Source organism: Eumetopias jubatus, unplaced genomic scaffold (assembly GCF_037043125.1).
Source record: "Eumetopias jubatus isolate StellerSeaLion01/CBP00866 unplaced genomic scaffold, mEumJub1_p1.0 scaffold_12, whole genome shotgun sequence".
Taxonomy (NCBI): domain Eukaryota; kingdom Metazoa; phylum Chordata; class Mammalia; order Carnivora; family Otariidae; genus Eumetopias; species Eumetopias jubatus.
In genome coordinates, this window is record NW_028274818.1 from 79,378,486 (window position 1) to 79,405,743 (window position 27,258).

Consider the following 27,258-nt stretch of genomic DNA (forward strand, 5'->3'; position numbering starts at 1 on the left):
TGCCAACAGGCAGAGAAGTGGGGAATGTTGTCTGGAGGGTCAGCTGGGGAGATGTCGGTTGCTGCCATTGCAAATATACGGACGTCTGAGGGACCCCGGGTGTACCTCCTTTTCAAGGGCCTGAAAATCTGCCCCTCTGGCACACTCCACCGAACAATTACTATTTTTCCCTTTCCATCCCTTGGGCAAAGAGATACAATGAGCAGGCATGACTGTAAAGCAATTTGCAGCAAGATCCAGGTGCCCCTTCCGCAAAGATGAATTACACATGGCGTAACAGTATGTACAATTATACTGCCTGCTTTATAGGGTCGTTATGAAGACTGAGTGACTTCATCTTTGCAAAGCACTTAGAGCAATGCCCGGCACACAGCAAGCCCTATATAAATATTAGTTATATTGATAAAATAAGGGAAGAGAACATGGTGTGTTTGCAAAGGCGCAGTGGAAAGTCTCTCTCTGTCCAGAAGTTGTGCTCATGTGCTGAGGAAGGGGTCCTACAACAGACTTAAAAGGGACCTGCCCGCCCCTTGGTGCCCCAGTGAGGAAAGGAAGTGCATTTAGATGAAACTGCCCCCAATGGTGGGGGAGACATAGGCCTGGATATCATTACAGGCCAGTGTTTTGACCCTAGGGGACATGTAAATGGACCAGAGCACCTGCCACCTGAGACACAAGACGCCCTGGGCCCTTGCAGTACAACTGAGCTTGCTGCAGTGTTCTGACTTTGTTGCAGTGAGCTGGGCATACGGGGCATGGGGGTGGGTCCCTGCTAAGTCTAAGGTGGCTTGGACCGTCAGAAAACCAACCCTGAGGCCAGCAATGGTCTGAAAACTGGGTGCAGCACAACCAAATTATTGCTTAGCACTCTCCACATATGAGGAGAAGGTCCAAGTACCTTTAGATTTTGGCTCTTGGTGTCTGGAAACTTCCAGCTATTATTGTATTCAAAGAAAGTGAATTCTAACCCAGAGAGAAGGCTACAAAGAAAACAGGGGAGTGACTTAGACTTAGTATTCTTCCCATTGGCTTAACAAACATCTGCTAAACACCCACTCTGTCTGGGCACTAAGAGCACAGATGAACAGAAAACAAACCCAGCTTCTTGCCCTCATGGAATTCACCCACTAGTGGAGAAAGACTCTCAGTCCAGTTAGGACGTAACAGTGTGTTGGATGCTACGTGGCACTGTTATGGAGAAAAATACAGCAGGGTAGGTGTTAGGGAGAGCAGGATGGGATGGGAATTGCAATTTTACAATCAGGGATAATCTCAGCGAAAAGTGGACCTGCAGGCAAAGGCCTGAGGCTAAGATTACAAGTACCTGGAGGGTAGGAGAGGAGGTAGCGGGAATAGTTTCCAGGGAGAGGAACAGTATGCATGAGAACAGAAAGGGGGCCCAGCCCATAGAGGAACTGAAAAGCAGTCAGGATGTCCGGGAGCCAGAGAACTCTGAGGCAAGTGACAGGAGAGGTGGCAGGCAGGGCCAGATGAGGCAGAGCCTTGTGGCCCACCGTAGGGACCTGTCTGCTTTCGAACAGCAATGGGAAGCCTCTGAAGGGTTTTGAGCAAGGGATGGGCATGGTCAGGACAGAGGTTTCAACCCGTCCCACTGGCTGCAAGTCTTGTATTGGCCACAAATCTTTTGAAGAATGAAACGGAAACAGGAGGAGTCTGCAGAGTTTCCCCCTGCCTTACTGAAGATTTCTATGCAGCATGGAGGACTGTAGAGGCTGGCCGGCTGCCTAGCCGGCCAGGCTATGTTAAGAAAAGGGACACTGGAGCTGGGCAGCAAAGGGGCTCGAGGCTAGCAGCGTGGTGGCCAGATATGAAGCAGTGGAAGGGGAAGGCTGGAGGGAACACCTGAATAATGTTCTCTCTGCCTTCCTGGTATTCATCCTCTCAGTGTCAGGGGGCAGCTGCCGCAGGACTGAAGGATCTGGTCATTTTTTAAAATATAAACACTGCTGGCATCTCGTTCTACCAAGGAAAAGTCATCGTGACAGTAAGAATGACTGATGGTCATCAATGATAGACTGTTAACATGGACTTTGAGGCAGATAGAAGGCCTGTTAGCAGATGCGTCAGGTTTTGAATGATTCTTCCTTTAGAAAATGTTAGCAATCCAAGGCTCACATCATGATATCCATGAGGTAATCCAAACATCCACCAATAAAGGATGCAGCTGGTGGGAGGCAGGTCTTTAAACCATGGATATGGAATGGCATCCTTCTATTACAAATAATTTTCTAGAAAGAGCCAGATGTAGAGGGAAAAGCAGGAATGAAGGAATGTGTAAGTCAAAGGCTGTGCTCACTTTCACTAAGAAGAGCCTCAGACTATGCGCCCCATCATACCACCCGCTGTAGCCCCAATGCCCCTAGACCTGCAACCTCCTCCTCACCACAAGAGAGGGATGCAAGGCTGGTTGGTAGTCACATTATTCTCTAAGAGACCAGCCTCCTGGAGCAGCGTGGACATCCTCACACCACGAGGCACGACAGAGAGAAACAGGGAGGGATTTGCCAGTGCTTTGTTAGTCGCGGGCCTGCAAACTGGACTCCAGCGCACCACACCATTCTAAGACCAACAGGCTTCCTGTGCACAGACAAGCCAGTTAATAATCTGCAGAGAAATTGTCAGACTGAAGTCTCGGTGAGGCAGCAACGATTTCTGTGTTGGGAACAGCCATTTGCAAACCCTAGAAGCGTTTTAGTCTTTTTTGACAATCACAGTGCAATCACATGCAGGTTCATATACATAAGAAAATGAAAGGTCACAGGTGAGGGCTTGGAACTGGAAGGAGAATACTGGGTACCAGTTCTCCACTCTTCTTATAATACAGAGTTGGAATATGCCCTGCAGACCTGATGCTAAAAAAAAATAAAAAATAAAAAAAATCACCCCTTGAATTATGCATTTGACTTAAGAGGAAATGATGTCTTCTGAAAAAAAAAAAAAAAGAGAGAAATATATTTTACTAAAAATTAAAAAATCCCAGGGTGCCTGGGTGGCTCAGTTAAATGTCTGCCTTCGGCTAGGTCATGATCTCAGGGTCCTGGGAATGAGTCCCACATTGGGGGTTGGCAGGGAGTCTGCGTCTCCCTCTCCCTCTGCCCCCCAACCTCCTTGTACCCTCTCTCCCTCTCAAATAAATAAATAAAATCTTTAAAAGAAAAAAAAACAAACTTCTGTTCTGATGGGTTCTCATATTTGTAGCATACGGTACTTGAGGGAGTAGAATAAGTTATTTTCCAGGCTTTGAAATGCAAAACCAAAACAAACATGAGAAAACATACTGTCTCCATATAAACTTGAGCACTAGACCTGGCCACAGAAGAAATGATAGTCATACCTCCTCAAACATGTGTTGCAGCTACTCAGACTTCCAGATGACAGCCTGGCACTCTGCAGCTCTTGGGGAGAAAGAAGGAAGAGGGCGGCTGAATAGAACACATGCTTTCACACTGTTGTCTTGATAAATCTGGATTTGGGGTCAGCACCCTAGTGCTTGCTGGGCAGGAAGAAATCAAGACATATGACACGGGCCCGGGAAACAGGAACCAATCGCGGGAGCCATAAAATGAGGAAGACACTGGACATTTGGAAAGAGAACAAACATTGCCGCAGTAAAGAGATCAGCAAAATGGGGAATACGCTTGGGCATGTGACACCACAAAACACATTTACAAAATCTTAAAATGAAGAGACCAATGCTGAAGAATATCTATCAAGAAAATGTTTGTCCTAAGGCATGTAAAATAATATTCAAAGTATTTTTTCTTAAGGGGCTCTATTTTATTTACTTATTACTTATTACTTAAGGGGCTCTGTTTTATTTTAGTGCGCATTTAAAAAATATGAAAGATGGTGTGTTTTTAATGAAGGGACATTATGCAGCCATTCACAATGATGCTTGTAATAACAAAGAGGCTTATTTACGTTACATGAAAAATCACAGTGCAGAAAACTGCAAATAATGTATGAACTCAGCTATGCAAAAAAAATTTTTTTTTAAAGATTAGAAAGGAAATATGCCAAAAATGTTAATAGTTATTGCCTCTGGGTGGCATAGAATTATGAGTAATTTTTCTCATTATTCTTCTTCCCTAATTTCTCTCAATTGAGCATTTATTACTTTTACAATCAAACATACAAAAAACACACGCACACACTACTAAAGAGCATGTTGCAGGGATGAAACGTCTCTGAGTATTTTAGTTCATAAATGCACAGCTGTAAGCTGAGGGCATGAATATAGATGATCACGGTTTCTTTTATTCTGAAACAAGAATGCTGGGATTTTCGGGAATAATGAAGGGCAAAAGCTCCTGGCAGTGTCTCACCTACTTAAACAGCAAAAGATTATACAAATGATTTAGAATCTAAGAGTATGGACTAACTGCTGGGTAAATGTTTATTAAGTAGGCTACCATCCCAGGCCCCATGCTAAAAATTACAACCCTACTCAGGGAATGAAAGTCACTTTATTAGACCCCAAAGATACAATCATCCCAAATTACTGTTGCAATATTATTAACAAACTGTTTCTACCAAAACGTGTTTAATGTAGAAGCTAAACTCTGGCAGGCCATAGTCGGTGCCCCCCGGCAGGAAAAGGTCAAGTGCAGGAGATCCACTGTAATCACTCCAGCAAGCAGGGTGTCACTGTGGAAGGCAAGAGGATCTGCTGGGAGGAGGTCTGGCTTTGAGTCTTGGTTCTGCCCCTTACTGAGCTGCATAACCTTAGGCAAGTCATTGATTCTTCCTGAGATTCCATTTCTAATTGCAAAATAAGGCTCATAATGTCTACTTGCTAGAGCTGTCCTGAGAATAAGAAAATGTATGTGTAGGGTATGAGTATAGAGACTGGCTCACACCTCAGACAATGGATGAATGAATGTACAAATAATCAAAGCAAGTGAGTTTTTCCTACTTGTCCACTAACACCAAAGTACTTGTCCAGGTGAATGCTGGACGAACAGGGGTGGGCAGACCATCACTAGTAGGCTGGCCTAACTCCCATGTCTTCCCTTTTTCTCTCTCGTTCACCTCCAGTACGGAGGCTGGAAAAAGCTACAGACCTGGTTTCTGGGGTCCCTTCTGGCTAGAAGTGGCAAAGTAACAAAGTGACACAAGAAGAAAATGCCTGGGGGGATTCCAGGGAAACTTTTGCTTTCTTGATGACAGGGTCACAGGCCAGTGGTAATGCCTCCCTCCCTTCCTTCTCTTAAACATGGAAGGGATGCCTGGGCCACAGCAGCCATCTTGCAGTCATGAGGAGAGTCACGAGAACACAGCAAAGACACTGATCGTGACAGTGTTAAGCAACGTAATACCGGCAAGTGCCGACTTTTAGACTTGTTATTTATTACGTGAGAAAAATAGGCCCTATTTTATTTAAGCCACTTTTTCTTAAAATCCACAGCCAAAAGCATTCTAAAAGAATAGAAATCATGGGTATAATTCTGTCTGGTCCTTGCTCATGTGGAGCTTATTGTCTACTGATGATAAGGACAATAAAGGGGGCTCACGTATACATGTAAAATCAGAATGTATTATTAGTGTTACAAAGAAGGGGGATATTTGAAATTCTGTCCTTTGTATATAAGGGGTTTTGAGCCAGTGGAGAAGGTCAGGGGTGAAGGGGACGAAGGAGAGAATGCTCAGCAGAGTGAACAGCAGGTGCACGGCCCCACGGTAGGAAAAGAGTACAAAGCAAGAGGATGCTAACCAGGACCGTGGGCTGGTGCAGAGGGTGCAGGGAGCGCAGACAGCACAATGCAAGATCAGGCCGTGGGCAGTGGGGAGGGCCAGACCTCTCTGGACCTTTTTTTTTTTTTTTAATAAGTAGATAGGGTTTTTCCCCCTAAGAGCAAGGGGAAGCTATGTGAGTGAGTTTGGCAAAGTGGGGGGCATGTTCATATTGAATCCTGGTGGCTATCGGTATCTACCTGTGGGTGTGGTGTGGTATACGAGAGAAAGACAGAGACTGAAAATTCCTACCTGTGGCGTATTGTGTACGCAGGACCCCTTCTCCCTTGCCGACAGAAACCTAATCTTGTTCAGGGCAGCACTGTGCTGTGCCCTGGTGATGGACTCTGATTGGACCATGCCAATGAGCACTTTCTTCGTCCCTGTTTTCTAAGATTCCCTGGAGTCCAGGAATAGTCCATGTAGCCCTGATCTGACCAAGGGGACCTCAGCAGGAGTCCATCTGCTGGTGGGGTAGGGGTCGGGGGTGGAGGTGTGTGCAGAGGGCATAATCCTAGGGACTCATTCACCTTCCTGATAAGAGGGGAACCCTATGTTTCGACCACAAGGTAACAAGCAGGAACATGAAAGCCAGCACGCTAAGGGTGATGGGGCTTACAGTCAGAAAGACCCTGGGACCCTGAGGGCCCTGCTGGGCTGCTGGACTGCAGAGTTACTTGTTTAAGCCTCCAAAACTTGGGTGGCCACTCCCTGTAGCTGAACACTCTCCTAAGTGATGTGCCTGCTATCTACAGAGAAAAGGTGAAGGGCCCACACCCAATTAACATGCCTGGTAAGTAATCTGCTTCATCGGTCTGAAGAGCCAGCACTGTATTAGGGACATTCCCGCTTCCAAACCGGGAGAACTGCCTGACACGGGAAGATAATGGGACCGATTATGACAAAACACGACAGTAACTTCAGGCTGGATGAGACTGATAATATAAGTGGGTAGGACAGCAGACAGGGTAAACCATGGATGGCAGCAGAGACCTTCTGAATAGTTTGAGATCAGACTTCAAAACGTGAGCAGAAAAATTAAATCTTCTTTGGATGCTTTTTTTGTAGAGTAAGTGAATTGAGACAGACCTGTTTACGGAGGGCTGCGGAGAATTACGTGAACGGAAAGAGACGGTAATCATCACGAGTGATGAAGGGATATCCTCTCACTGTGGATATGGTTAAAGACATTACGCTTAATTTAGAGCAGTTTTTGAAATGGGCATGATTATCTGCTTCCCTTCATTAGGGGAAAAAGCTAGTTGGACACTACTGATCTATTCACACGAGCCACGAGAAAAACTCACTATGGAAAAGCTGGTCCGATATGTGAATTTCTATGGGACAGACAAATCAGACAACAGCTCTAGTTTTAGGGGAGGATTTGCAGTTAACTGTGCTACAGCTCACGACCTCTAGCACATACGGCCAACCGTTCTGTGTGTGCTTATTCTGGTCTACGGTCAACAAAAGTCAACAGGATTTAAGATATGACAAAATAGAGGCATTCCTAGAAACACATGGACAGAGAAATATATAGAAATGATACCTGTAGAAAAACTATTTTAAATTACTGTGGACATGTCTTTCAAAACATGACAAAGCATGGAATCACTTGTGATTTAAGCGATTAACCAATAATAAACTGCTCCCTAAAGAAACATAGTATGAATGTAAGAAACTGGTTGAATAGTTGGCTTGCTATGTTAGAAATCACACATTGACATGTCTCAGTTCGGGCTGCTATAACACAGTATCAGAGACTGGGTGACTTACACAGAACAGAAACTTCTTTCTCACAGTTCTGGAGACTGGAAGTCCAAGATCAGGGTGCCGGCATGGCCAGGTTCTGGTGAGGCCCTGTTCCGGGTTGCAAGTGGCCGACGTCTTGCTGCGTCCTCGCGTGGTGGTTAAGAGGGGCCGGGGAGCTCTTGGGGTCCCTTTTATGAAGCACTTATCCCACTCACTTCCCAAATGGGATCTAATCACCCCTCCCAAAGGCCCCACCTCCTAATACCATCCCATCGGGGGCTAGGACTTCAAAATAGGAATTCTGTGGGAGACACAAACATTCAGGCCAGAGCATGACATGGAGGTGGGAATGCCAAGCATGTTATAAATGACCTTGGGATTTTAAATTCTCAGACATGAATGAGGGAGGCAGAAAATTCTTACCTGAAGATATTAGAGGAATTATAAATATTTCAAGATGATAAAAAAAAAAACACTTTTTTCCCATATCTATTTACGGTTGGCAATCACAATTTGTTTCACTAATTGCAAAAACATAAAATATACCCGCCTGAAAGATTTACTGCTGATTATTTAACACCTTCCTCCAAACTACCATAGCGCTTTACCTGCTCCTTTCTTAGGGTTATTAATTACCATTTATTGAGTGGCACAGGGTATATGCCAAGAATTGTATAAACCACCCGAGAGGGAACAGGCCTTAGGTGCTCCAATGAAGAAACTAGTGTTCAGGAGTCGTTACGAACACTGCCCAGTATCTACTTCTGAGAAGTCCGCAAGACCTCTCCCAGGTCTGATGACTCTTAGGAGGGCTCACGGGGCAGAACTCTGCACACAGTCATGCTCATGGCTGTGATTTATTGCAGCAGAGGATACACAGCAAAGCATGCAGGAAATCAGCCACCAGCTTCCCAGAGTCCTCTCCCAGGAGAGGCACAGAGGACACGCTTAACTCCTTCGGCAGTGAGCTGTGACAACACGTGTGACATGTTGTCTATCAAGAAAACACCTTAAGACCCCGTGTCAGGCCTTTTATTGGGGGCTGGTCATGCAGCCAGCCTCTGCCAGGCACATAGAACATTCCAGACTCACAGAATGGAAGCAGGGGTTCCACGTAAGCCACATGGTCTACACAGCTGCGGCACAGTGAGGTCTCGTCAGTTCTGGGAACCCCCCAAAATGCTGGTTCCCAGATGCCAGCCAGCTGTGTGGACAGGCCCCCCTATGGCAGTCTCAGGCCTGCCATGCTAACTCTTGTCTTCACAGGTAGACTCATCATTACATGGGGCTGGGGCAACTGGCGATCACAACTAGAAAACAGTAAGATAAAACCGGATCCCACTCCCACCACACACTAAAATCAATTCCAAATAAATTAAAGTCCAAAATATAAGGACCTTGTTAAGCTTTTAGAAGAAAATATAGTAGGATAGCTTAATGACTTCAGGGTAAAGAATGATTTCTTAGAATAAAAAGTGCACTGACCATAAAGGAAACTGACAAACTGGACTATATTAAAGCTTAAAACTTCGGTTCAACAAAAATAATTTTTAAAATGAAAAGACAATTCAATCTAAGAAAAGATAGCAACAACTGAGATATGCTGACAAAAGATTAATCTGTGAAATACATAGCTATTCCAAGTTACTAAGAAAAAGATATATATATATATCTCTCTCTCCCTCTCTCAATGGAAAAAAAAAACAGGCAGACAAGAACAGACAATTCAGAGAGGAAGAAATCCATGTGATCCAAAAACACCTCTCCAGCAATTACAAAAAGGAAATTAACAAGCACACAGGGACTTACTTCTGCTTCCAGGCAAGGAGAAGGAACACACACGGGGTTTACCCTCCTGCCTGGAACAAGTGAAACACTGGAAAATTCGACGAACCACTGGTGCTCAGGACACTGACCTGGAGGCAGGAGCAAGTGAGGTGGGGCCGGCCACAGCCCAGACACTGTGTGCAGAGTCTCCCGCGGTGCTGCAGGAAGAGCAGACCCAGGCAGAGCCCGCCGTCTCTGAGCTAAGAGTCCAGGCAACAGGGGTCCAGAGTTTGAGGGCAGAGAATGAGCAAGGACAGAGCTGTTTGGACAGAGAACTCCAGGGTCCCCCTTGATGGCTGAGAACAGATCAGCGCAGGTGAGGGAACCATCCCAGGCCAAGGAAGGAAACATCTGAAAGATGCAGAGAGAACAGTCCTCAGTGTCCACACAGGGCCGGGAACGATTCCCATCCCCACCAGCCAGAGGGGAAAGCCTCCTAATTCAGGGGCCGTTGGGAAAAATACTCAAAGGGGTTTGCTTCAGTAGTGGGAAAAATTAGCCCCAAACCAAACGTGGCTCGGGCCCTGCCCATAAACTTAAAAGCAAGACTGAAAAGGATGAACTGTTCCAAACAGCTGTGCCCCAGAACGGCTCAAAAATACTAACAGGGGGCGCCTGGGTGGCTCAGTCGTTAAGCGTCTGCCTTTGGCTCATGTCATGATCCCAGGGTCCTGGGATGGAGTCCCACATCGGGCTCCCTGCTCAGCGGGAAGCCTGCTTCTCCCTCTCCCACTCCCCCTGCTTGTGTTCCCGCTCTTGCTCTCTCTCTCTGTCAAATAAATAAAAGCTTTAAAAAAAAAAAATACAGGAAGAGAGAAATATCCATCATCCAACAAGGTAAAATTCACTATGTCTGGTGTCCAACCAAAAATAACCAGAAATGCAAAGAAGTAGGAAAATAACACCCACAATGGGGAGAAAAACCGATGGATTGGCTAATGGAATGGGAGAGAGTAAATGTAGTAGCAAAAAACCGCAAACACCTTATCTGTCGGACGACAACACAGCGACTGAGGAAGTAAGTAAGCTGTGGGGTGCTTGTCCATGGAAATACTCTCCAACAGTGGAGAGAAACGAGCCAGCGTGCTTCATGTCAATCTAGAGGACTCCCACATACAGCTCGTTGGGGCAGAACACACACAGATCATGCTACCATTTACACGAAAACATGTAAAATAAGCTTAGGTCTTCCTGGGGGAGGGGTCATACACATAGAGTAAAAACATAAAGAGATCCCATTTTAAAACCCTTTGAACTCAGGATAGCGTTTGCCTCAAGGGGAGAAGCTGCTAGCTGCCCCCCTAATCACCCTTCTCCTTCCTTATTAGCAGCACCTGCTAAAGACTGTATTTTCCAGTGCAAGTCCAGTCTCTGCATTGGAAGTCGTTAGGGGGCCCTTCCTGAAAAGCCCTTCTGCACTGGCCTTACCTCCTTCCCAGGCGTCTGACGTGAGGGTTGCTGGAGCCGGGAACAAGGGCTGTATGCTGACGATGGAGGAGCACGGAGCTAGAGAAGCCTGGGTCCCGGGAACGCTCACCCGCAAACTTCTCATTGCCGGAGACAGAACATGCCACACTTACTTGGGATTTTCTGTCACATGCCCTTAATCCCTAACGAAAGTGGCATACAGGCGGCTTCCAGAGCTGTGTTCACGTTTTACTTCAGAAGCTCGCCGGTAGACACATTATACTCATTACATTCATCTTTAGACTATTTTTGGCACTCTTTATGCTTTTCAGTTTTTTTTTTAAATGCTGAAACGTCTAAAATTTAAAAAATTTGGAGCCCAATACCTAATCCTCAGAAAGAGTTGAAGACTCGGTGATAATGAGAAATGTCTTTTGAGGCAACTCAACAAAGAACACTGAATCAGAAATAAAGAGGAGGCTTCCTAGAGTCACTAAGCCCGTAGACCGCAGGGCCAGAGTCCAAGGTCCGAGTGCTTCCCCCTCCACGGCTTTGCCTTGAAGATAAAGGTTTCTCCTAATAAACTGGTTCTGGTTCATGAAATCAAACGCAACAGTAGTGCAGAGGTAAAGTACTATTATGAAAAGGCTCTCTAAGAAAACGCTACTAGAAGAAGGTCACGGGTTGGAACTGGATTTTTGGTGAGAAGCACTCTGTAGGTCTTAAAGGGCCTACTTGATGTTCGTTTATAACACAGATGTGCACCTGAATCGCTTGCTGCTCAGGTGTGAAGAGGCTGCCGTGTTGGGTGAGACACTCTCACATTACCTATTACTCTAACACACACACGGCAAAGCTTTGTTCGATCCTGACAGCCCTCACTTAATTCTCCCTAACTGCCTTCTGGTCAACCACAGTGGTCTTTGGATGGGTGGGAATAAATCAATTTCGTCAGTTTTAAGTAGATCAAATTTATTAAACTCTGAAAATCGGTTACTCTTGAGAATTGGATCATCCTGGCAGGTAAACAAATGAACAGACAGAGAGAGAGTCTTTGTAATGGTTTGAAAAATTATATATGTAATTCTGCCCGTGTGGCAGTATCAACTCCAACCTCTTTTGCCCTTCAGATTTACAAGCAAGCTTGCTTCCTCTCTCTGCTCTCCTCCGTGTGAGGACACAGCAGAAAGGCGGTCATGTGCAACCCAGGAAGAGCCCCTCATCAGACACCAGATCTGCCGGCACCTTGATCTCGGACCTCCCGTGAGAAAGAAATGCATGTTGTTAAAGCTGCCCTGTCTGTGGCAATCTGTTACAGCAGCCTGAGCAGACCTATACAGACGTTACAAATGCAGTGCTTTCAAAACTTCCACTAGACTTAAGCACCAACAAAGGAAAATATTTGGGTCTGGTGAGAATTACCTACTGAAATCTAGCTCTGCAGGACAGCTTTTATTTCTGTTTTGTTCAGGGTTTTCCCCGCTCGATGCTTACCGCCAATCCATTGAGTCAGACCAGGACTACTGCTCCCCACCCCATGTGTGCACAAGGGTCCCAGGCCGGCAGCCACGGGAGCACTGGTGCCTGGCACAGGGTGAGCTCGGTAGGCGAGGGAGGGGGGTGGTGGGAGTGGGAGCAAGCAGAACTGCAGGACAAGGAGTCTTGAGACCAGCCAGCACACAGCCATGGCTTCCGAGCGTCTTCCCTAAGCTGCCGGGTTCCCCGCCTTCACTCTGGGTGGTGGGGAAATCGGTTCCAGGAGGCAGAGGTGTGTCAGAGCCTGGGAAAGGCGGACGATGTTCATGCACCGTCTCCCCTCCCTTCCAACCCAGCCAAGCAGGTCTCTGCAAGTCCCCTGACTAACCTCAGGGCTGTCCTGCCCCTGCGTCTTGTTTCAGAGTGGCCCTCTCTGTGGTCGACTCTGTCGGTTTTACCGGCCCTGTATTCGGTCTCTCCTTTTTCTGACAACTGCGCCACACTGTGATTGGCAGGACCACCTTAGCCAGTTGTTCACAGACTCTGCTGGGATGGCCATTTAGGACGACATGCTCTCCCCGGCAGAGGTGTGGGTGCACATGTCAGCTGGGCCACTCTGACTCCCCCTCCCTGGCACCGATTCTCGAGTGGAGTGACAGGAGCATGGAGCATGGTGGCCGCAGATGCTCGGCTTCTCAAGTCCCCAGGGCTGGTTGGGGCCCTCTGCTCTCCAGATGCCCATTTTTCAGCTTCTCCTTCAATCCTTGAACCACCTCTAATCTTTTCAATGAATCCATTTTTCACCTTCAATCAGCCACTGATTTCTGTTGCTTGCATCCAAAAGACCCTCCTCTCCCCTCCAGGAGAGATCCATCTAGAAGATTCCTGCCCCCCACTGGCACACACGGAGAGGGACGAGCGCCAGCAGCCATGTTTGTACAGTGTGACCCCAGCCTCTGGCGATGGCTGGCTGGTCTCAGGAGACATCCGATCCCACCTGAGCCAATCACACGCTCTCTTCTGGGCATTGGAAATTGAACCTTTTGTATCTATGCACCTCACTGAGGAGAGGAGCTATGAGACGACATGAAGGCAGGGCGGGGATCATTCTGTATGTGTGCCCAAATCGAGAAAGCTGGTCTTCGGACAGGGGAACAACGAAGTGGAGAAGGCCATGGGGACCCAGGCAAGGCAGAAGTCAGCGGCCACTGCCTTTCCCGGCTCTGTGCCCACTAGTCTCCCCCTCCTCCTCAGCTCTCAGGGGACTCCTCCCTCCCATTCACTAAAATCCTCCTGACCGCCCCCAACCCCGACACACTTTTTTTTTCCCCTAAAGTTTGAGTAGATTTCTGTTTCTTACGAGAGAATCCCCTTCCTTCAAGATCCTCATAAATCCCTCTCTCCTCTAGAATCCCCCTCCCCTACTGTGCGGGGTGATTTGAACACACTTTCTATTTTTCACAAGAAGTCTGTGCTTCCTTCCTTTTCCCTGGACCATGCTCCCGGTGGGAGCCCCACACGCACCTGTGGTTACTCCTGCAGAGCCTAGCCTTCTGGAAATCCAACCCAGGAAGAGGAAGTGCAGCTGTTCCTCCCGTGTGGGCTGTGAAGAAGCTGGACAAGGATGAACCAAGACAGCCACCAACGAGGCTCTGGGTTGCTGAAAAGTTCATCAGGCTACTTCCCTACAACGCATGCGACCACCCCGGGGTCCTTTCCGGCTTTCCTCCCTGGCTGCCCGTCAGTCCCGGCTCCGACCTTCTACTTCCTTGGGTGGCAGTTCTGTCAGGTTGAAGACAGAGAGGTAGCGGGTCTTCAAAGTGCATCTGGAGCAAAGAGCCACACCCAGGTGCACTGAGGCCTTTGAATCCACTCACGGGAGGTTTTGCAGTCTCGAGGAGGACAAATGAACTAATAAAGATTGGTTTCAAAACCGGCTCTGTCCCTCCATCATTTTGATGGGATGTTTTCAAGCCAAACCCAAACCAGAGGAAGCCCTTGTAGTTCAAGGCCACTTTCACAGGCACCTGCTTATTGGTCTTGGATCTGCTGTGCATGCACACACGCACACACCAGGGCTGCTCTTCCTCCCAAGAAAAGGGCCCCGCACACTAACAGCCACTGTTCTTGATTCACTACAGGGGTGGGGGTGGGGGGCGGCACGCAATTTCTCAATCTGATCCACAGGCATCTGATTAAACAAACTGAGGGGATTAGTGCGCATACACACGGATTCCGCGCCCTACAAAAGGAGAAACTGTAGAGATCTCCAAGATCCTCTGCCGCACGCAGTCTATTTATAAAAATCTAATTTGCACGGGACCTTCTCTATTGCTGGGATAGGAAGAGGCCAACAGGGAGAATACCAGCTTTTCTTGGACCTTAGAGAGGAACAAATTAGAGAAAATGTTAACATACAGCAGGAAGGGTGGCGGGGGGGGGAGGGTAAGACTCACGATGAAAGTCCTGTGCCCAGGAAGCTGCAGGGCAAGTGACAGTGTTCTCTCTCTTGGGTGCGAGGGAGCAAACAATGGGGTCAAAGGTCTCTGAGGAGTGTCTCGGGGCAAAGGAACTGCATCATTTCTAGGACTGTCACAGTGACCCTTGTGGGTTAACCACTGAAATTCTCTCAGGGTGACCCTTTTGCAAGCATTTCAATCTATCTCTTTATGTATCTACTAGCTCGGATGTTAGATCACTCTTATAATAGACATCAATACGTTTGAGAAGGCTCATATCCATATAATGATATTAATTCATTCTCTGTTGCCTCGTCATATGAAAATAGCTAGAATGTGTCATTCAGCAAATTTGGTAGATATGTTGGGGTAGTGTGACATAAAATCCAAGTTAAGTGACATATTTAAACTTCATTGCAGGTTCTGCAGGGTGCCTCAAAGAAGCAGAAGTTGGTTCAGCTGCAGAGCCTCTGAAATAGGTACGATGCTACATCCACAGGACTGGGAGAGCATGTTGTCCATCCTGACAATCCGCAGACACAGACGGCTGTGGTTTTAAACAGGAGCCCCCGGATGGGAAGTCACAAGGGCAGAGACCACAAGAGGGGTGATCTGTGACAGAGTGGGGTCATCTGCAAGCTGCTCCACAGGAAGGAGCCACAGAGACGTATGTATTTAGCAACAGTGATTCTCCTGAGTGATACCAGGAAAGCCAGGCAGCAAAATAATAAATCAGACAAAAGTAAGCAATTAAAGGGCGCTTAGCCAAGTTTAGGGTGCAATTTTAACCCCTAAGACCAAAGTTGTAGACCTTGACCGTAACGCTCTCCTAAAATATATTCCCGATGGGTTGTTTCTTCCTATAGAGTGGTGAGCATTTATATGAAATGCATGTATCAACAATTTTCCATGTTTCACTTCTATAATTTTTAGTTACAATGCCCTGAAAAGTGTTTATCTTCACAAACGACAATCTGGGTATAGGAAGACTGTACGATAGCACGTTGAGGGTGACCAACCATCTCGGTTTGCCCAGAACTAAGGGGCTTCCTAGGACGTGAGACGTGTTAGTGCTGTAACCAGGACAGTCCCTGGCAAAGCAGGTTGGGTGGCCGCCCTAATCTAGAGTAACACGGAACTCCAAAGTCTAGCTACAAACATTAGCAGATGCGAAGGGTCCCATGCAACGCAGTCTGTCTGAAGGGAGTGCATACCCGAACCGTACAGAAGGGCCTAAACACTTGCAAGTAAAATCCACAAAACTGAATGCCTTGGACTAGTTTCCCTTGGAGCATTTGGTATTTTATAGACAAGACCTCAGACCCTAGGCATTGCTAATCCACATGGGGGTCTTAGAAGCAGAGCTACCATGAGTACATAACAGTTTGCATCCATGACGGGCTTCCTTCCTTCCAGATGATCTACCAAACCCAAGCCTAATGGCAACCTTTTAAGAAAGGATAAAAGGTCTTCCCAGAATGCTCTAAAATGATACCAGATTAAAACATTGTGTAATTATTTACAGGAAACGGAGGTGTGTCAGAGCATTTGGCTGAAAACACCATGTTTCCAAATAAATTTGGTAGAAAGCTAGGGGTGCTCTAAAACAGAGCAAAATATATGGCAACGAAAGGCAGAGGAGGATCTCGTCACTTCGGTCCAGAATGGTGTCAAGTGAGGATAAAGGAAAACCAGCAAGGACATCACTCCATCCCTGCTACCACCAAGGTCCGTCACAGGCCCTGTAATTTATGATCTCGTTTAATCCTCCAGACAACCCAAGAACATAGATGTCACAACCCTTGGCTTCCAGATAAGGAAGCAGATGCTCAGCAAGGTCTAGGAACAGCTCCTAAAGGACTCCGTTCTAAACTCAGGTCTTTCTGTCTCCAAAGAGCATATATGCTTTGAACACCTACTAGTGTCCAATACCGTGGTAGGGGCTGGGATGCAATACAAGCAGCCACACCGTAGCAGGTGGGACACTTACTGAGTGCTCATCAGGTGCCAGAGATTGTGCGAAATGTTCCCCAGTCATTACCTCAGCCAGTCCTGATACACCTACTGCTTTCCATTCTTACTATTTTCCACAGTTGTCCAGAGTCTGAGGCTTACAGAGGGTAAGTAACTAGACCAAAGTCACCGGGTTAATTAGTCACGTCCTCTGACTCCAAAATCCAGACTCTTAACTAGACCATGTGCGCTGGACAAACGCAGCAGATGACAGGCTGATCTTGGCACAGCATTAATGAAACAGACTACGGGGTTTAGAAGTAGAAGGAATCACTAGAAACTGGTACTTCTGGAGAAGTCTTCCAGAAGATCGGAACTGGAGCAGAACTGCACAGGAAGACCTGCTGCTCCTGCTGCGGGCAAGGACAATGACAACGGCAAGATGGGAGAGGATGGTGGAGGACGACGCTTCAGCCACCATTTATTCAGTGCGTATTTCATGCCAGGTTCTTTATCTTGCCTCTTCTCCACAGCAAGCCTCTGAAAGTAGGTACCATTATTAGCTTCGTTTTCCAGAGGAGGAGGCCCAAGGTCACGTGGCCATAACAGGACGCAGCTGGGGCTGGTACCCAGGCAGGGAAGATGGATGCTGTGGCCTGTGCTTCATCACTGCATCCGACTGCCCTGCTGCAACCAGAGGTGAAAGGAACACAAGAAACACACTCCATCGCCCAATGGGAAGAGTCGCAAAGTCACACTGCAGGATGGGGTGCACGGAAGGGTGCAGAATGGAGGCCATTTGTAATAAGTACACCACACGGGTGATGGCCTGAGCACATGACATGGTGGAGGTAGGCCAGGTGGCCAGTGGAAGGGACAATTTGATGAGGGGCCACACTGTTGGTAGAGAGTTCAATCAGGCAGCTGCAAAAGTCCTGGCCTGGGCATTCGGGGCTAATACAACAGAGGTGAGTCAAGGCTATAGGGAGAATGAGCCACACTGCGTAGGGGGTTGGGTGTGGAGGAAAGATGGTTCAAGAATGAATCCAAAAAGTTCACATCCTTATGACTGAAGGAACAATGAGATACTACCAAATGGAAAGGAAGTTCTAAGAAGAGCGAGTTTGGTTTTCCCATGATGAAAGTGAGTGGAACAACCAGGCAGATACCCAGGGAGAAGCACAGAGTGAAATCTGGCCTGGGGGTGGGTAAGTAATAGGGAAGCACAGAAGTGATGTGTAAGCTTCCATTGGTCAGGCTCTTTGTTACAAACAAGTAATTCTGGCTAGTTTAAGCAGAGAAGCAACTGACTAAAGGGTGTCAGATAGCTGCAAATCAAAGAAAGCTGGAGAACCAGGTTTCAAGGCTAAAGAGGGGAGAAGCAGCACCTAAAATCACACGCAAAAATGCTTCCAGGGAGAAACACTGTGTGCAACCCCCCCAACCCTGGCCTGCCTGGTGACAGTGCCAATGGCCATGCGGGATGCTAATAACATTAGGACCCTGCCCACCGTTGCCCCTGGAAAGTGGGTGTAGCTGCCAACCCCTCACCAGGTCAGATCCTGCCTCTTTTGTGTCTACAGCTGAAGATTCAAAATCCACTTCAGGTGAGTCTGAGTGGTTGAAACCCGGTCACATGCCTGAGTCTTAGCTGCAAGGGAAGCAGGAAAAAGCATCAGGGCTTCTGGGCATCTGGCTTCAATCACAGCAGGTGGTTTCTGCCTCCCTCAAAGGTACTGGGAGACCAAGCATAAACATCCACTGAAAGCATCTGGTTCTGTCTTTTCCAAATAACCGATTGTTAAGTTTGCCCTCCACAGATAAAAAAAACCTTTACATGTCTCAGAACAGAGAGTTTAACATGGTGATGCTGCTAAGATTTTGAGGATGGTCGCACTCATCTTTGGTGAGCCTAGGGGCTGCTATAATGATATTGTCAATTTTTTTCTGCTGCTGGGTGCCCAGTGGTCCTGGGGCAGGCAGTCAGCAGGCCCTGTCACTGGGAATAAGGAAGCTGTCTTTTCTTCAGAATTGCTGCAAATCTCCCACAGCATGTGCCAAGGGTTTTTGAGGTCCCTGGGTTATGGACTCTGGGGACCATTTTTAATTTACCGATAAGCGAAATTTTAAAATGTGACATCTTTGAGTACCGCTGCCCTGGTCTATTAAACAAAGAAAAGCAACTCCCAAGACAATATCATCCTATTAACCTAAAGCTGATAATGTTGATGTGGCCCAGGGCTGGCAGGCTGGCCTAAACTGGAACTAGACCACACCTGTTTCTGCCTGCACACACTGGCATGGCCAAGCCCTTACATGGACACAGAGACAGATTCTTTTTGTATTTTGCAGCTTTAGATCCAAAAGAGCCCCTAGGGGTGGCTGTCATCATCAAACTCAAGTCAGGCACAATTGTCCCCCACCCGCCTTCACCCTTTTCCCTGAGTTTTCATGCAGCCTTGGCCCATCGGAGGGTGCCAGATAGAAGGCCTGACTCTAGGACGTCTGTGCCCTGCGAGGGTCCAGTAAAAGGAGCCTGCCCTCTGAGTTTGAGAGCTGGGCTCAGCCACAGCATCCCATACTGGCTGGGCGGTGCTGGGAAAGCTCTCAGACCTGACAGCTGGCTCATCTGGAAGAAGGGATAAGAACACCATGATCTCAGCTGTGTTAACAGCTACCGTGGTGGCTCCCCACTACCATAAGTAACGACTATTTAGGGTAAGAAGCTCTTCCCAATTTCTGTGGCCACTTTGGTTTACCTAACGATATGGAATGAGTCAGGAAAGACCGTTTTTGAAGCGATTACTTAAAAAAAATAAAAAGAAAGAAAGAAAGCTACAGATACCAGGAACTCAACTCAACTTAGTGAACTTGGTATTTAGTTTCTAAAAGTTGGGGTTTCATTTCCAGACAAAAAATTTCTTAATGAGGGCGCCTGGGTGGCTCAGTTGGTTAAGCGACTGCCTTCAGCTCAGGTCATGATCCCAGGGTCCTGGAATCAAGTCCCACGTCGGGCTTCCTTTGCTCTGCGGGGAGCCTGCTTCTCCCTCTCCCTCTGCCTGACACTCTCCCTGCTCTCTCTCTGTCAAATAAATAAATAAAATCTTTAAAAAAAAATTCCTTAATGAAAACTGTGGAGAAGAGTTAAGAGTCTTATGATAAATAGATTGATTCTCATCTACTGGAGATGGCAAACTGGCTTGACCTGAGTCAGAGAGCTGGGCCACTCTCCACCCCCTCCATTGTGTTGAGTGCCCTGGACTTTCATTTCCACATTACAAACACCCTCTCTTTTATTTTTACTTTTTGGGGGGGTGGGGTGGGGCTCAGACACAGAAGACAATAAACTTGATCTTTCGGGCCACTAGGGATGTTATTTAGTAAGAGGATAAAAAATACCAAAATGGACTAGTTATACCATATATTAGGACAAAGGCCCAATTTCTGCTTTTCTTAGTATTACCATTTGATTCAACAATCTACTTCTAGGAGTTTATCTCACAGACGAACAAAAGGTGGATAAGTAAACTGTGGTAGATCCACACCGTGGAATATTATCTGGATGTGAACAGGAGCGGAGCGCCGACAACTGCTTAGTGAACTTGGTATTTAGTTTAGGCAGGGGAGGAACCTTGAAAGCACGACACTCAGTGAAAACCGCCATTCATAGGAAACGTCCAGAATAGACCAACCCACAAAGTGTGCTGGTGGTTGCATAGGGCTGGGGGTGAGGAGGGGTTGGAGGGAAACAGGAAATGACTGCTAATGGGTGCACAGCTTCTTTGGGGGGTGACAGAAATGGTCTGAAATAGATGGGGTGATGGCTGCACAACTCTGTGAATATAATGAAACCACCGAACTGTCCACTTTAAACGGGTGAGTTATATGGAATGGGAATTATATATCAATAAAAAGCTCTCATTTCAAAAACCCAACTAGTAGAAGTAATTGTGGTTATTGTACAGTATTAAATTCCATACAGGATTCTAAGCACTTTTTAAAGTTTGATGAGAAGTGCCATGATTATCTGCACTTTACAGATAAGGAAACTGGGCCACGCAGAGAGGTAAGTCGCCCGAGGCTATCGGGCCGGTAGACAAGGGATCCCGGACTTGCGTTTCAGCAAGCTGACCTCACAGCCATTCCTAATGGTGGCACACATGCACATAGGTGCGGGTTCCAGCAGGGGCCCTAGGTCCTGGCCGTGACACAACGGGGACACAACAAAATGTCCACCAGCTGGGGACAGATGACAGACGACGTGCACTCTGGTAACTCGGGCACCTGTACATGCTGCTATGGAAAACGACAGAAATGACACAAACAAATGCTCTTTTTGGCTCTCATTCTGCTTTTTTACAAACCGCTACACATGCATGCGTACATAAGCTTGACGACGTTCTATCATTTTTCATGAAGAACTACTGACTGGTTTTCTCCGAAGAGAAGTACATGAGTGGTAGCAGGAAGGCAGACGTTTTCCTGTATACCTTCTGGCACTGTTGGATTTGATCTGATGTTGGAAGCCATGCACGTGGCGTCACCCAGGACCACTCCAGCTTCATGCAAGCTGCTCTGACCCAGCATGTCAGACCAGGGGTGCGCACCGCCCTCCCTCACAGAACAGCCTCTCTCTCTACGGTCACCAGATTTGTCCTTTTCTGTGGCCTCTCTCCTTGACCAGCCTGGATACCTCCTGAGGCCAGGCACTGGGCCTGGTCCTTGCTAAGCTGCACCGCACACATACGCAGGCCCTCCATACCTCTCTGCTGTGATGGGTCGGACGAGTGAGTAAATGAACTACAGTCGAATGACCTGACTTCAACAACCAACGGAGCCGGAGCCGACCGGCGGAACAGGAGGACGCTGCTCTGGGACGTACCAGGACTGGGGACTCCATGGCACAGGCAGTCCTGAGTGCGACTTAAGAAAATGATTTATTTCTTTAATTAAAAACATTTAGTTTCATCTAGTGCCAGAGAATTTATAGAGCCATAACCCTTTCCATCTTGAATCCTTTCCATTATCTTCTCCTAATTAATTGAGGTATGTATATTCATTGATCTAAAACTTTGCAAGCCTAGGCATTACTCATGTAGTGATCTAGTGACACACTGCCAACAGATCAAGCTTAATCAGGTTCTACCGCTTTTTAAATTATATATATGTTATTAGACAAAATTCATTTAATTTTGCATCTAACAGCTACAGCTTATTACACTGGCTGCTCCCAGACATTTACTGCAACTCACTGTTGAATATGTACTATAAGGCAACTTAGGATACAATCAATAAAACGTCTGACATAATTGGTTGCTTTGGTATGATATGGAATATGCCTTAATGTGTTTGTGAAAAAAAAAAAAGATGAAGGAAGGTATATTATCCGAGTGAAATTTCTGAAGTTGCTACCTTACAGATCAATACAAAATTTCTTCACAGAGTATTTATGGATTATGGCAGCAGTATTTCACCCAAATAATACATAAAGGAAGGCAGGAATAGTAAATTTTTTATACAACCCAAATAATGTATATTGAAAAGAACTTACCATGGTTTTCCAATAAACTATTCAGGAACTACTGCTGAATATAAATATTCAACAATCTAGAATTCCAAACATGCAGGTGAGTTTCTAAATTCTGCAGGTTACAAAACAGGTGCCCCTCAGCGGTTCTGGCACTTAAATGTGCCATGTTTCCAGTCTCTCATTATTTTTTTCATTTCACATTCTAATCACTTGACCAATTACCTGATAACTGAACTCCTTTGGGATCATGTTCCTTTTTAGTATTTCATTTAGTTGCAGAAAATAGGCCCAAAGAGGTGAAATGTCCCAATTCCAGGAAATGAGTGATTATAGAGCAAAAAACAATAAAAGGAAAGATATAAATGTTCCAATCAGCTAGGCACAAGCTAGAAAGACACTGGTTTGGTCTCTACAATATCACTTTGCCTGGGAACTCTGCATGTTTCTGCATCATCCCTCTGCCAACCCCGGAAAGCCCTAGCGTGAGGCAGAGGGTGGAAGAGGGCTCCAGAGCAGACTGCCACAGGTTCTTGGCCTGATCTCAGCTGACCACGAGGGAACATGTCCTCAGATGGAAGTCGAGGGCAGGAGCACTCAGCTCCTAGGTTCTTTATCCTTCTTTTGAGTCATGGAGCCTTTGAAGGATCTGATGAAAGCTACAGACCTTCGCCCCACTCCACTCCCCAAGGCATCTCTGCAAGTACATTGGCTCTTGCCTAGTTTGACGGGACTCACTGGCTGGACGAAGCCTATTCACGGGCTTCACACTCAGGGCAAGAAACCGGACTCCAGACATCCCCCTGTCGGACCTTATATTACTTAGTGCCCCAGAAAGAAATACTCATAAAAATTTTCTTTCAAATCTAAGACATTCTAGAAAAAGCTGTGCCCCTCTTAGAGATGGCTTTGATTTTGTTTCTTTGACAACTGTCATTTTTTTTCTCTCTGGCTAATCTACCATCTTATCAACCACAGTGGCCCTTAGACCTGCCGATTTGTTTCAGCCCCTCCCTCAGATCTTGACTTCATAAATGAACTTGTATTTTCTTTGGCCCTGACTGGTCATTCCTTACTTTTATTTTTTTATTGTGTGCTTCTGTTTATTTTCAGCCTTCTCAAACGCTTCATGGAATAAATGAACCAATACAAGGCTCTCAATTTTCAGTTTTTGATCCAAACACTGGAAGCCAGAGAGAAAGAATACAGAAGGGTTTTTGTTGTTTTCCTTAATCAAAAGGCAATTGTTCGCTACCTCCTGCTATTCAGCTCCAGCCATTTCTTTTCACTAAATAATCAAACACCCACATTTTCCTAGTCACAATTAAGCAGACTTTTTAGCCTCTAACTAAAGGTAGAATTTATACTTTGGTCAATTATAATATCCACATGTTTTGTGTGGACAGGGCAGCTCCAGAGGGCAAACAAGAGTGTATCGTCCGTACGTGCGCACGGAGACAGCTTCTTCATCTGGGGTCCACGGGGACCTGGGAACCTACATGGGGAAACACTACAATTTCAGTCACCTCTTTTATTTAGCATTTCCTCCTACTATTAAGTGGAAAATCACAGAGGTATTATTAAGGCTCCTGTGACTGTGTCACCAACAGAAACCACAAGGACTTTTCATATCCCATTAGAGTTGTTGTAGATCCCTCCCGATACTGTGGAAGCTCAGCACCACTTTGAAATGACGGTAGTGATTAGCCCTGCTGTTAGACTGTGTTGTATAACAGATCAACAAAGAAGTATGTACTTTACTCTATCAAATAATTTAAAAATATTTTGAGAAGTGTATTTCAGTATGCTTGGTTTCCTTTGAAATCCTATGCATTTTATTTTCTGCATTTGAAAAAAAACATTATTCTGAGAGGTGGTCCAGAGGTGGTTTGCCAACCTGCCAAAGGGGTCCGAGGCACAAGACAGGTTAAGGTGCCCCGACTGGGGACAAAGAGCTGGCACAGCCAGCAGCGAGCACAGCCCCTCTGCCAAGACACCATGTGGCCAAGTGCTAGGGGGCTGGGGGGCTGGGGCCGGGGGGCATGATCACGGCTGCCAACAATGCTGCTTCTGATCACACAGCTAATCAGAAACAACTTTTCAAGTAATGCTCCAAGCTCCCCAATTAGTAATATTAGGTAAATTAGTTCAAACCACTTTCAATCAGCCTCGGCAGAAGGAAGGTACTGTCGCTGATTGCCTGGAAGCTTTAACAGGCTTCTAATGGATGTGAAGGATCTAAAGAGCCACAGGGCTGGCTGATTGCTGCAGGTTACCACTGCTCAGCATTCAGCCACACACAACCCCCTGGAAGGGCTGAGGCTGACAGCCCCGCCCATCCCAGGGCCTGGTGATAGCTGAACCCAGGCACGTCACTTCCCAGCACTCATGTCACCCCTTTTTATGTTTCTGTATGTTAAGCTGTATGGGAAAATGTCTTCAAATCTTGGCATTTCTTGGAGCTGGAGTAAGCACTTAAAATAAGAAACTCAAGACTAATGAATCACACAGGTGAGGAAATGAACATACGTTAACTGAGCTTTAAAAAAAAAACAAAACCAACAGCAACAAATCCTACTGTGATAGGGACAACAGGGTTTCTGTTCAGTGGAAACTTTCTGAGTAGCTACGGTGTGGTGGGCAGTGCAGACACTTATCACTTGTATGACAGGGACTGAGACGCTGGTGGCACCAAAGAGGGAATATGGAAGTGTGGGTCAATCCCCAAGAGATGTCCTCCGGGGAATCACACAACAAACTGATTAGAGCAGATCCCAAACCCAGCCAACCCATCCGACTTCAAGAAAAACTGACCCGTGTACACAAGAATGTCTGATAGAAGCATTGTTTAGATTAGCTCCAAGATGAGATTATCGGTATGGCCAGGGGAGAGGATTACGAGATCTAATCCATGGAATGCAATGCACTCATTAAAAGCCTGACATAAACCTCTGTGTATCAACATATAAGGATTTTCCAGGTACATGGAAGGAAAAAGTAAGTCACAGAGCAACGCGCATAGGATAATGACATTTATATAAGACATGGATGCTCACATATGGGGTGACCCCAAGGGAAGGACTTGGGTGAGGTCACACAGTTTATTCTAGATGTAGATTCTAAATCTTTACAAAGGGAAATATTGACATATTATATATGTAATTTAAAAATCTAATAAAATAATAAAATCAATCCCTATCTACCACGAGGTTTGACTACTACAAAAGATCAGAATGACACACACACACACACACACACACACACACACAAAGAATGTCACGTGTCCATGTTTCTTTTTTCTAGGTCAAGCAAGGACTTTTGTCTGTTTTATTCACTGATATAGCGCAAGCACCCAGAACAAGGCCCGGCACAAAGTAAGCACTCAGTAGAGCTCTGGTAAATAAATGAACCGATTGTTCATTTAATCCAGAAATGTGTGCTGGTGCCTCCCGTGTGCTGGCCACTTGCTACGCATCATGGGAAACACAGAGTGATTCATCTGACCTGCATTCAGGGAACACCTTTCCCCTGACCAAGAGTGTCTGGCACTGGATGAAAAGACAGGCCAATACAAGCCCACCCCCCACCGCCCTGTAGGAACTTGAATTAAGCTCAGAGGAAGGTGAACTTGTAGAGGTTGCAGGGATGAGATAAGGTCTTTCTTGGCCAGAGCCTTAATCCTGGCTTTGTTATTCAGTGCCTCTGAGGCTTTGCTTCTCGTAGTCTGTCTCGTACCAGAATTATGGTCATGTGTTTTGTGCCTACCCAGCCGCGGGAAAATGAACACCAGCCCTCCCGGATTATGTGAACGCTGGACGGACAAATGGCTTATTCTTTGCCTGAAGCCCAGCGCACTAAAGCACCCCATCTTTGCTCGATATGGCTTCATTTCCCAATTCTATCCATTCATCCTAGAATGAGAAATCTCCAAGTGGGGAAGGTGTCTTGATGGTCATTTGGCCATGGCTACTCCTATCTGGACCTTGGCCCAGCCATTCACATCTAATTTAAGGCAAAGGGCTACCAAACTACATGAAATAGGATTCTTCTGATTTCATCGGATCTTTTCAAAAAGCCACAATCCCCATTTACTAGTAATTCTACTTTAAGTTCCCACAGCATCTCCCAATTCCTAACCACCATGCTGCTGCTTTACTTTCCAGCCCTTGACAGCCATTATCTGCAGCCATCCAGCCCCTTTCTGCCTGAAGTTTAAGACTTTTCCACCTAAGTGGATTATTCCGCACTTATCTATAGCAAACATCACCTTGGTGCATACATCCTCTCCTTCGGCTTGTCGGAGTCATTTCTGAATTCAAGTCCATTTTCATATTCAGTCCTTTTGGTCCCAAAAAGAATGGTGCCCCAAATTCAAATACAAGATGCCTGGGATCATTTTAACTTTGAAACTAAAATGTGGTTCCTGTGCAATGGTGTGCATATGTTACCTCGGGAGAAAGTTACACCAGAGGAAGGAAAAAGCCTTCTGCCTCTAGTGATAAAGGGCTTCGTCATCCATAAATCCAAAATTACCAATACTGCAGATCTGTATATTCTTATCCCAATGAGGGGCCAGGCCCGCTTTCAAACTGGGAGTTTTTCAAACTTAAAAACAGCAGTATTGGGCACGGGGCACATATTAAATGACACCCAGAGCTAGGTCTCAGGCAACAACCCATATGGAACACCATAGTATTTCACTTGCAAAACAGATGAATATTCTCACTAAGTAGGAATAAAAGGAGACTATAAATAGCCTCATGTCAGTTTAGGTCAGTTTTGCTGCCAACTGAGTTAGTGTTCAAACTTGAGAAAAACTCTTGGCTTTCAGAACTTTCTGGATTTTGGAATAGCAGATAAGGGATTATGCACATGGACATGACCCAGATCAAAGAACCAGTTCTAGCTCTCCTGACCATTCCACATAAAAGCATGCATGTGGGATCGTTTTCCTGAAGATTCTGGACAACTTCTGTTTTGACTGTGCACGGCAGAGGTCACTCCACTTTAGTTGTTCCAACTATTGTTTAGAAAGCAAAATAAGGGGCACCTAGATGGCTCAGATGGTTAAGTGTCTACCTTCGGCTCGGGTCATAATCTCTA

At 46.3% G+C, this 27,258-nt stretch overlaps 1 protein-coding gene across 3 annotated transcripts in view; it reads right to left on the reverse strand.

Moving 5' to 3' along the window:
• CPPED1 (calcineurin like phosphoesterase domain containing 1) overlaps nucleotides 1-27,258 on the reverse strand; it is a 102,180-nt gene that overhangs the window by 46,753 nt on the left and 28,169 nt on the right. Inside the window, exon 2 of one of the 3 annotated variants that reach the window (XM_028117527.2) lies at nucleotides 9,423-9,684. The exons of the other annotated variants lie outside the window; for them this stretch is intronic. Coding sequence (XP_027973328.1) covers nucleotides 9,423-9,684 — 262 coding nt within the window. The remainder of the gene's footprint in view (nucleotides 1-9,422; nucleotides 9,685-27,258) is intronic. 3 annotated transcript variants of the gene reach the window in all.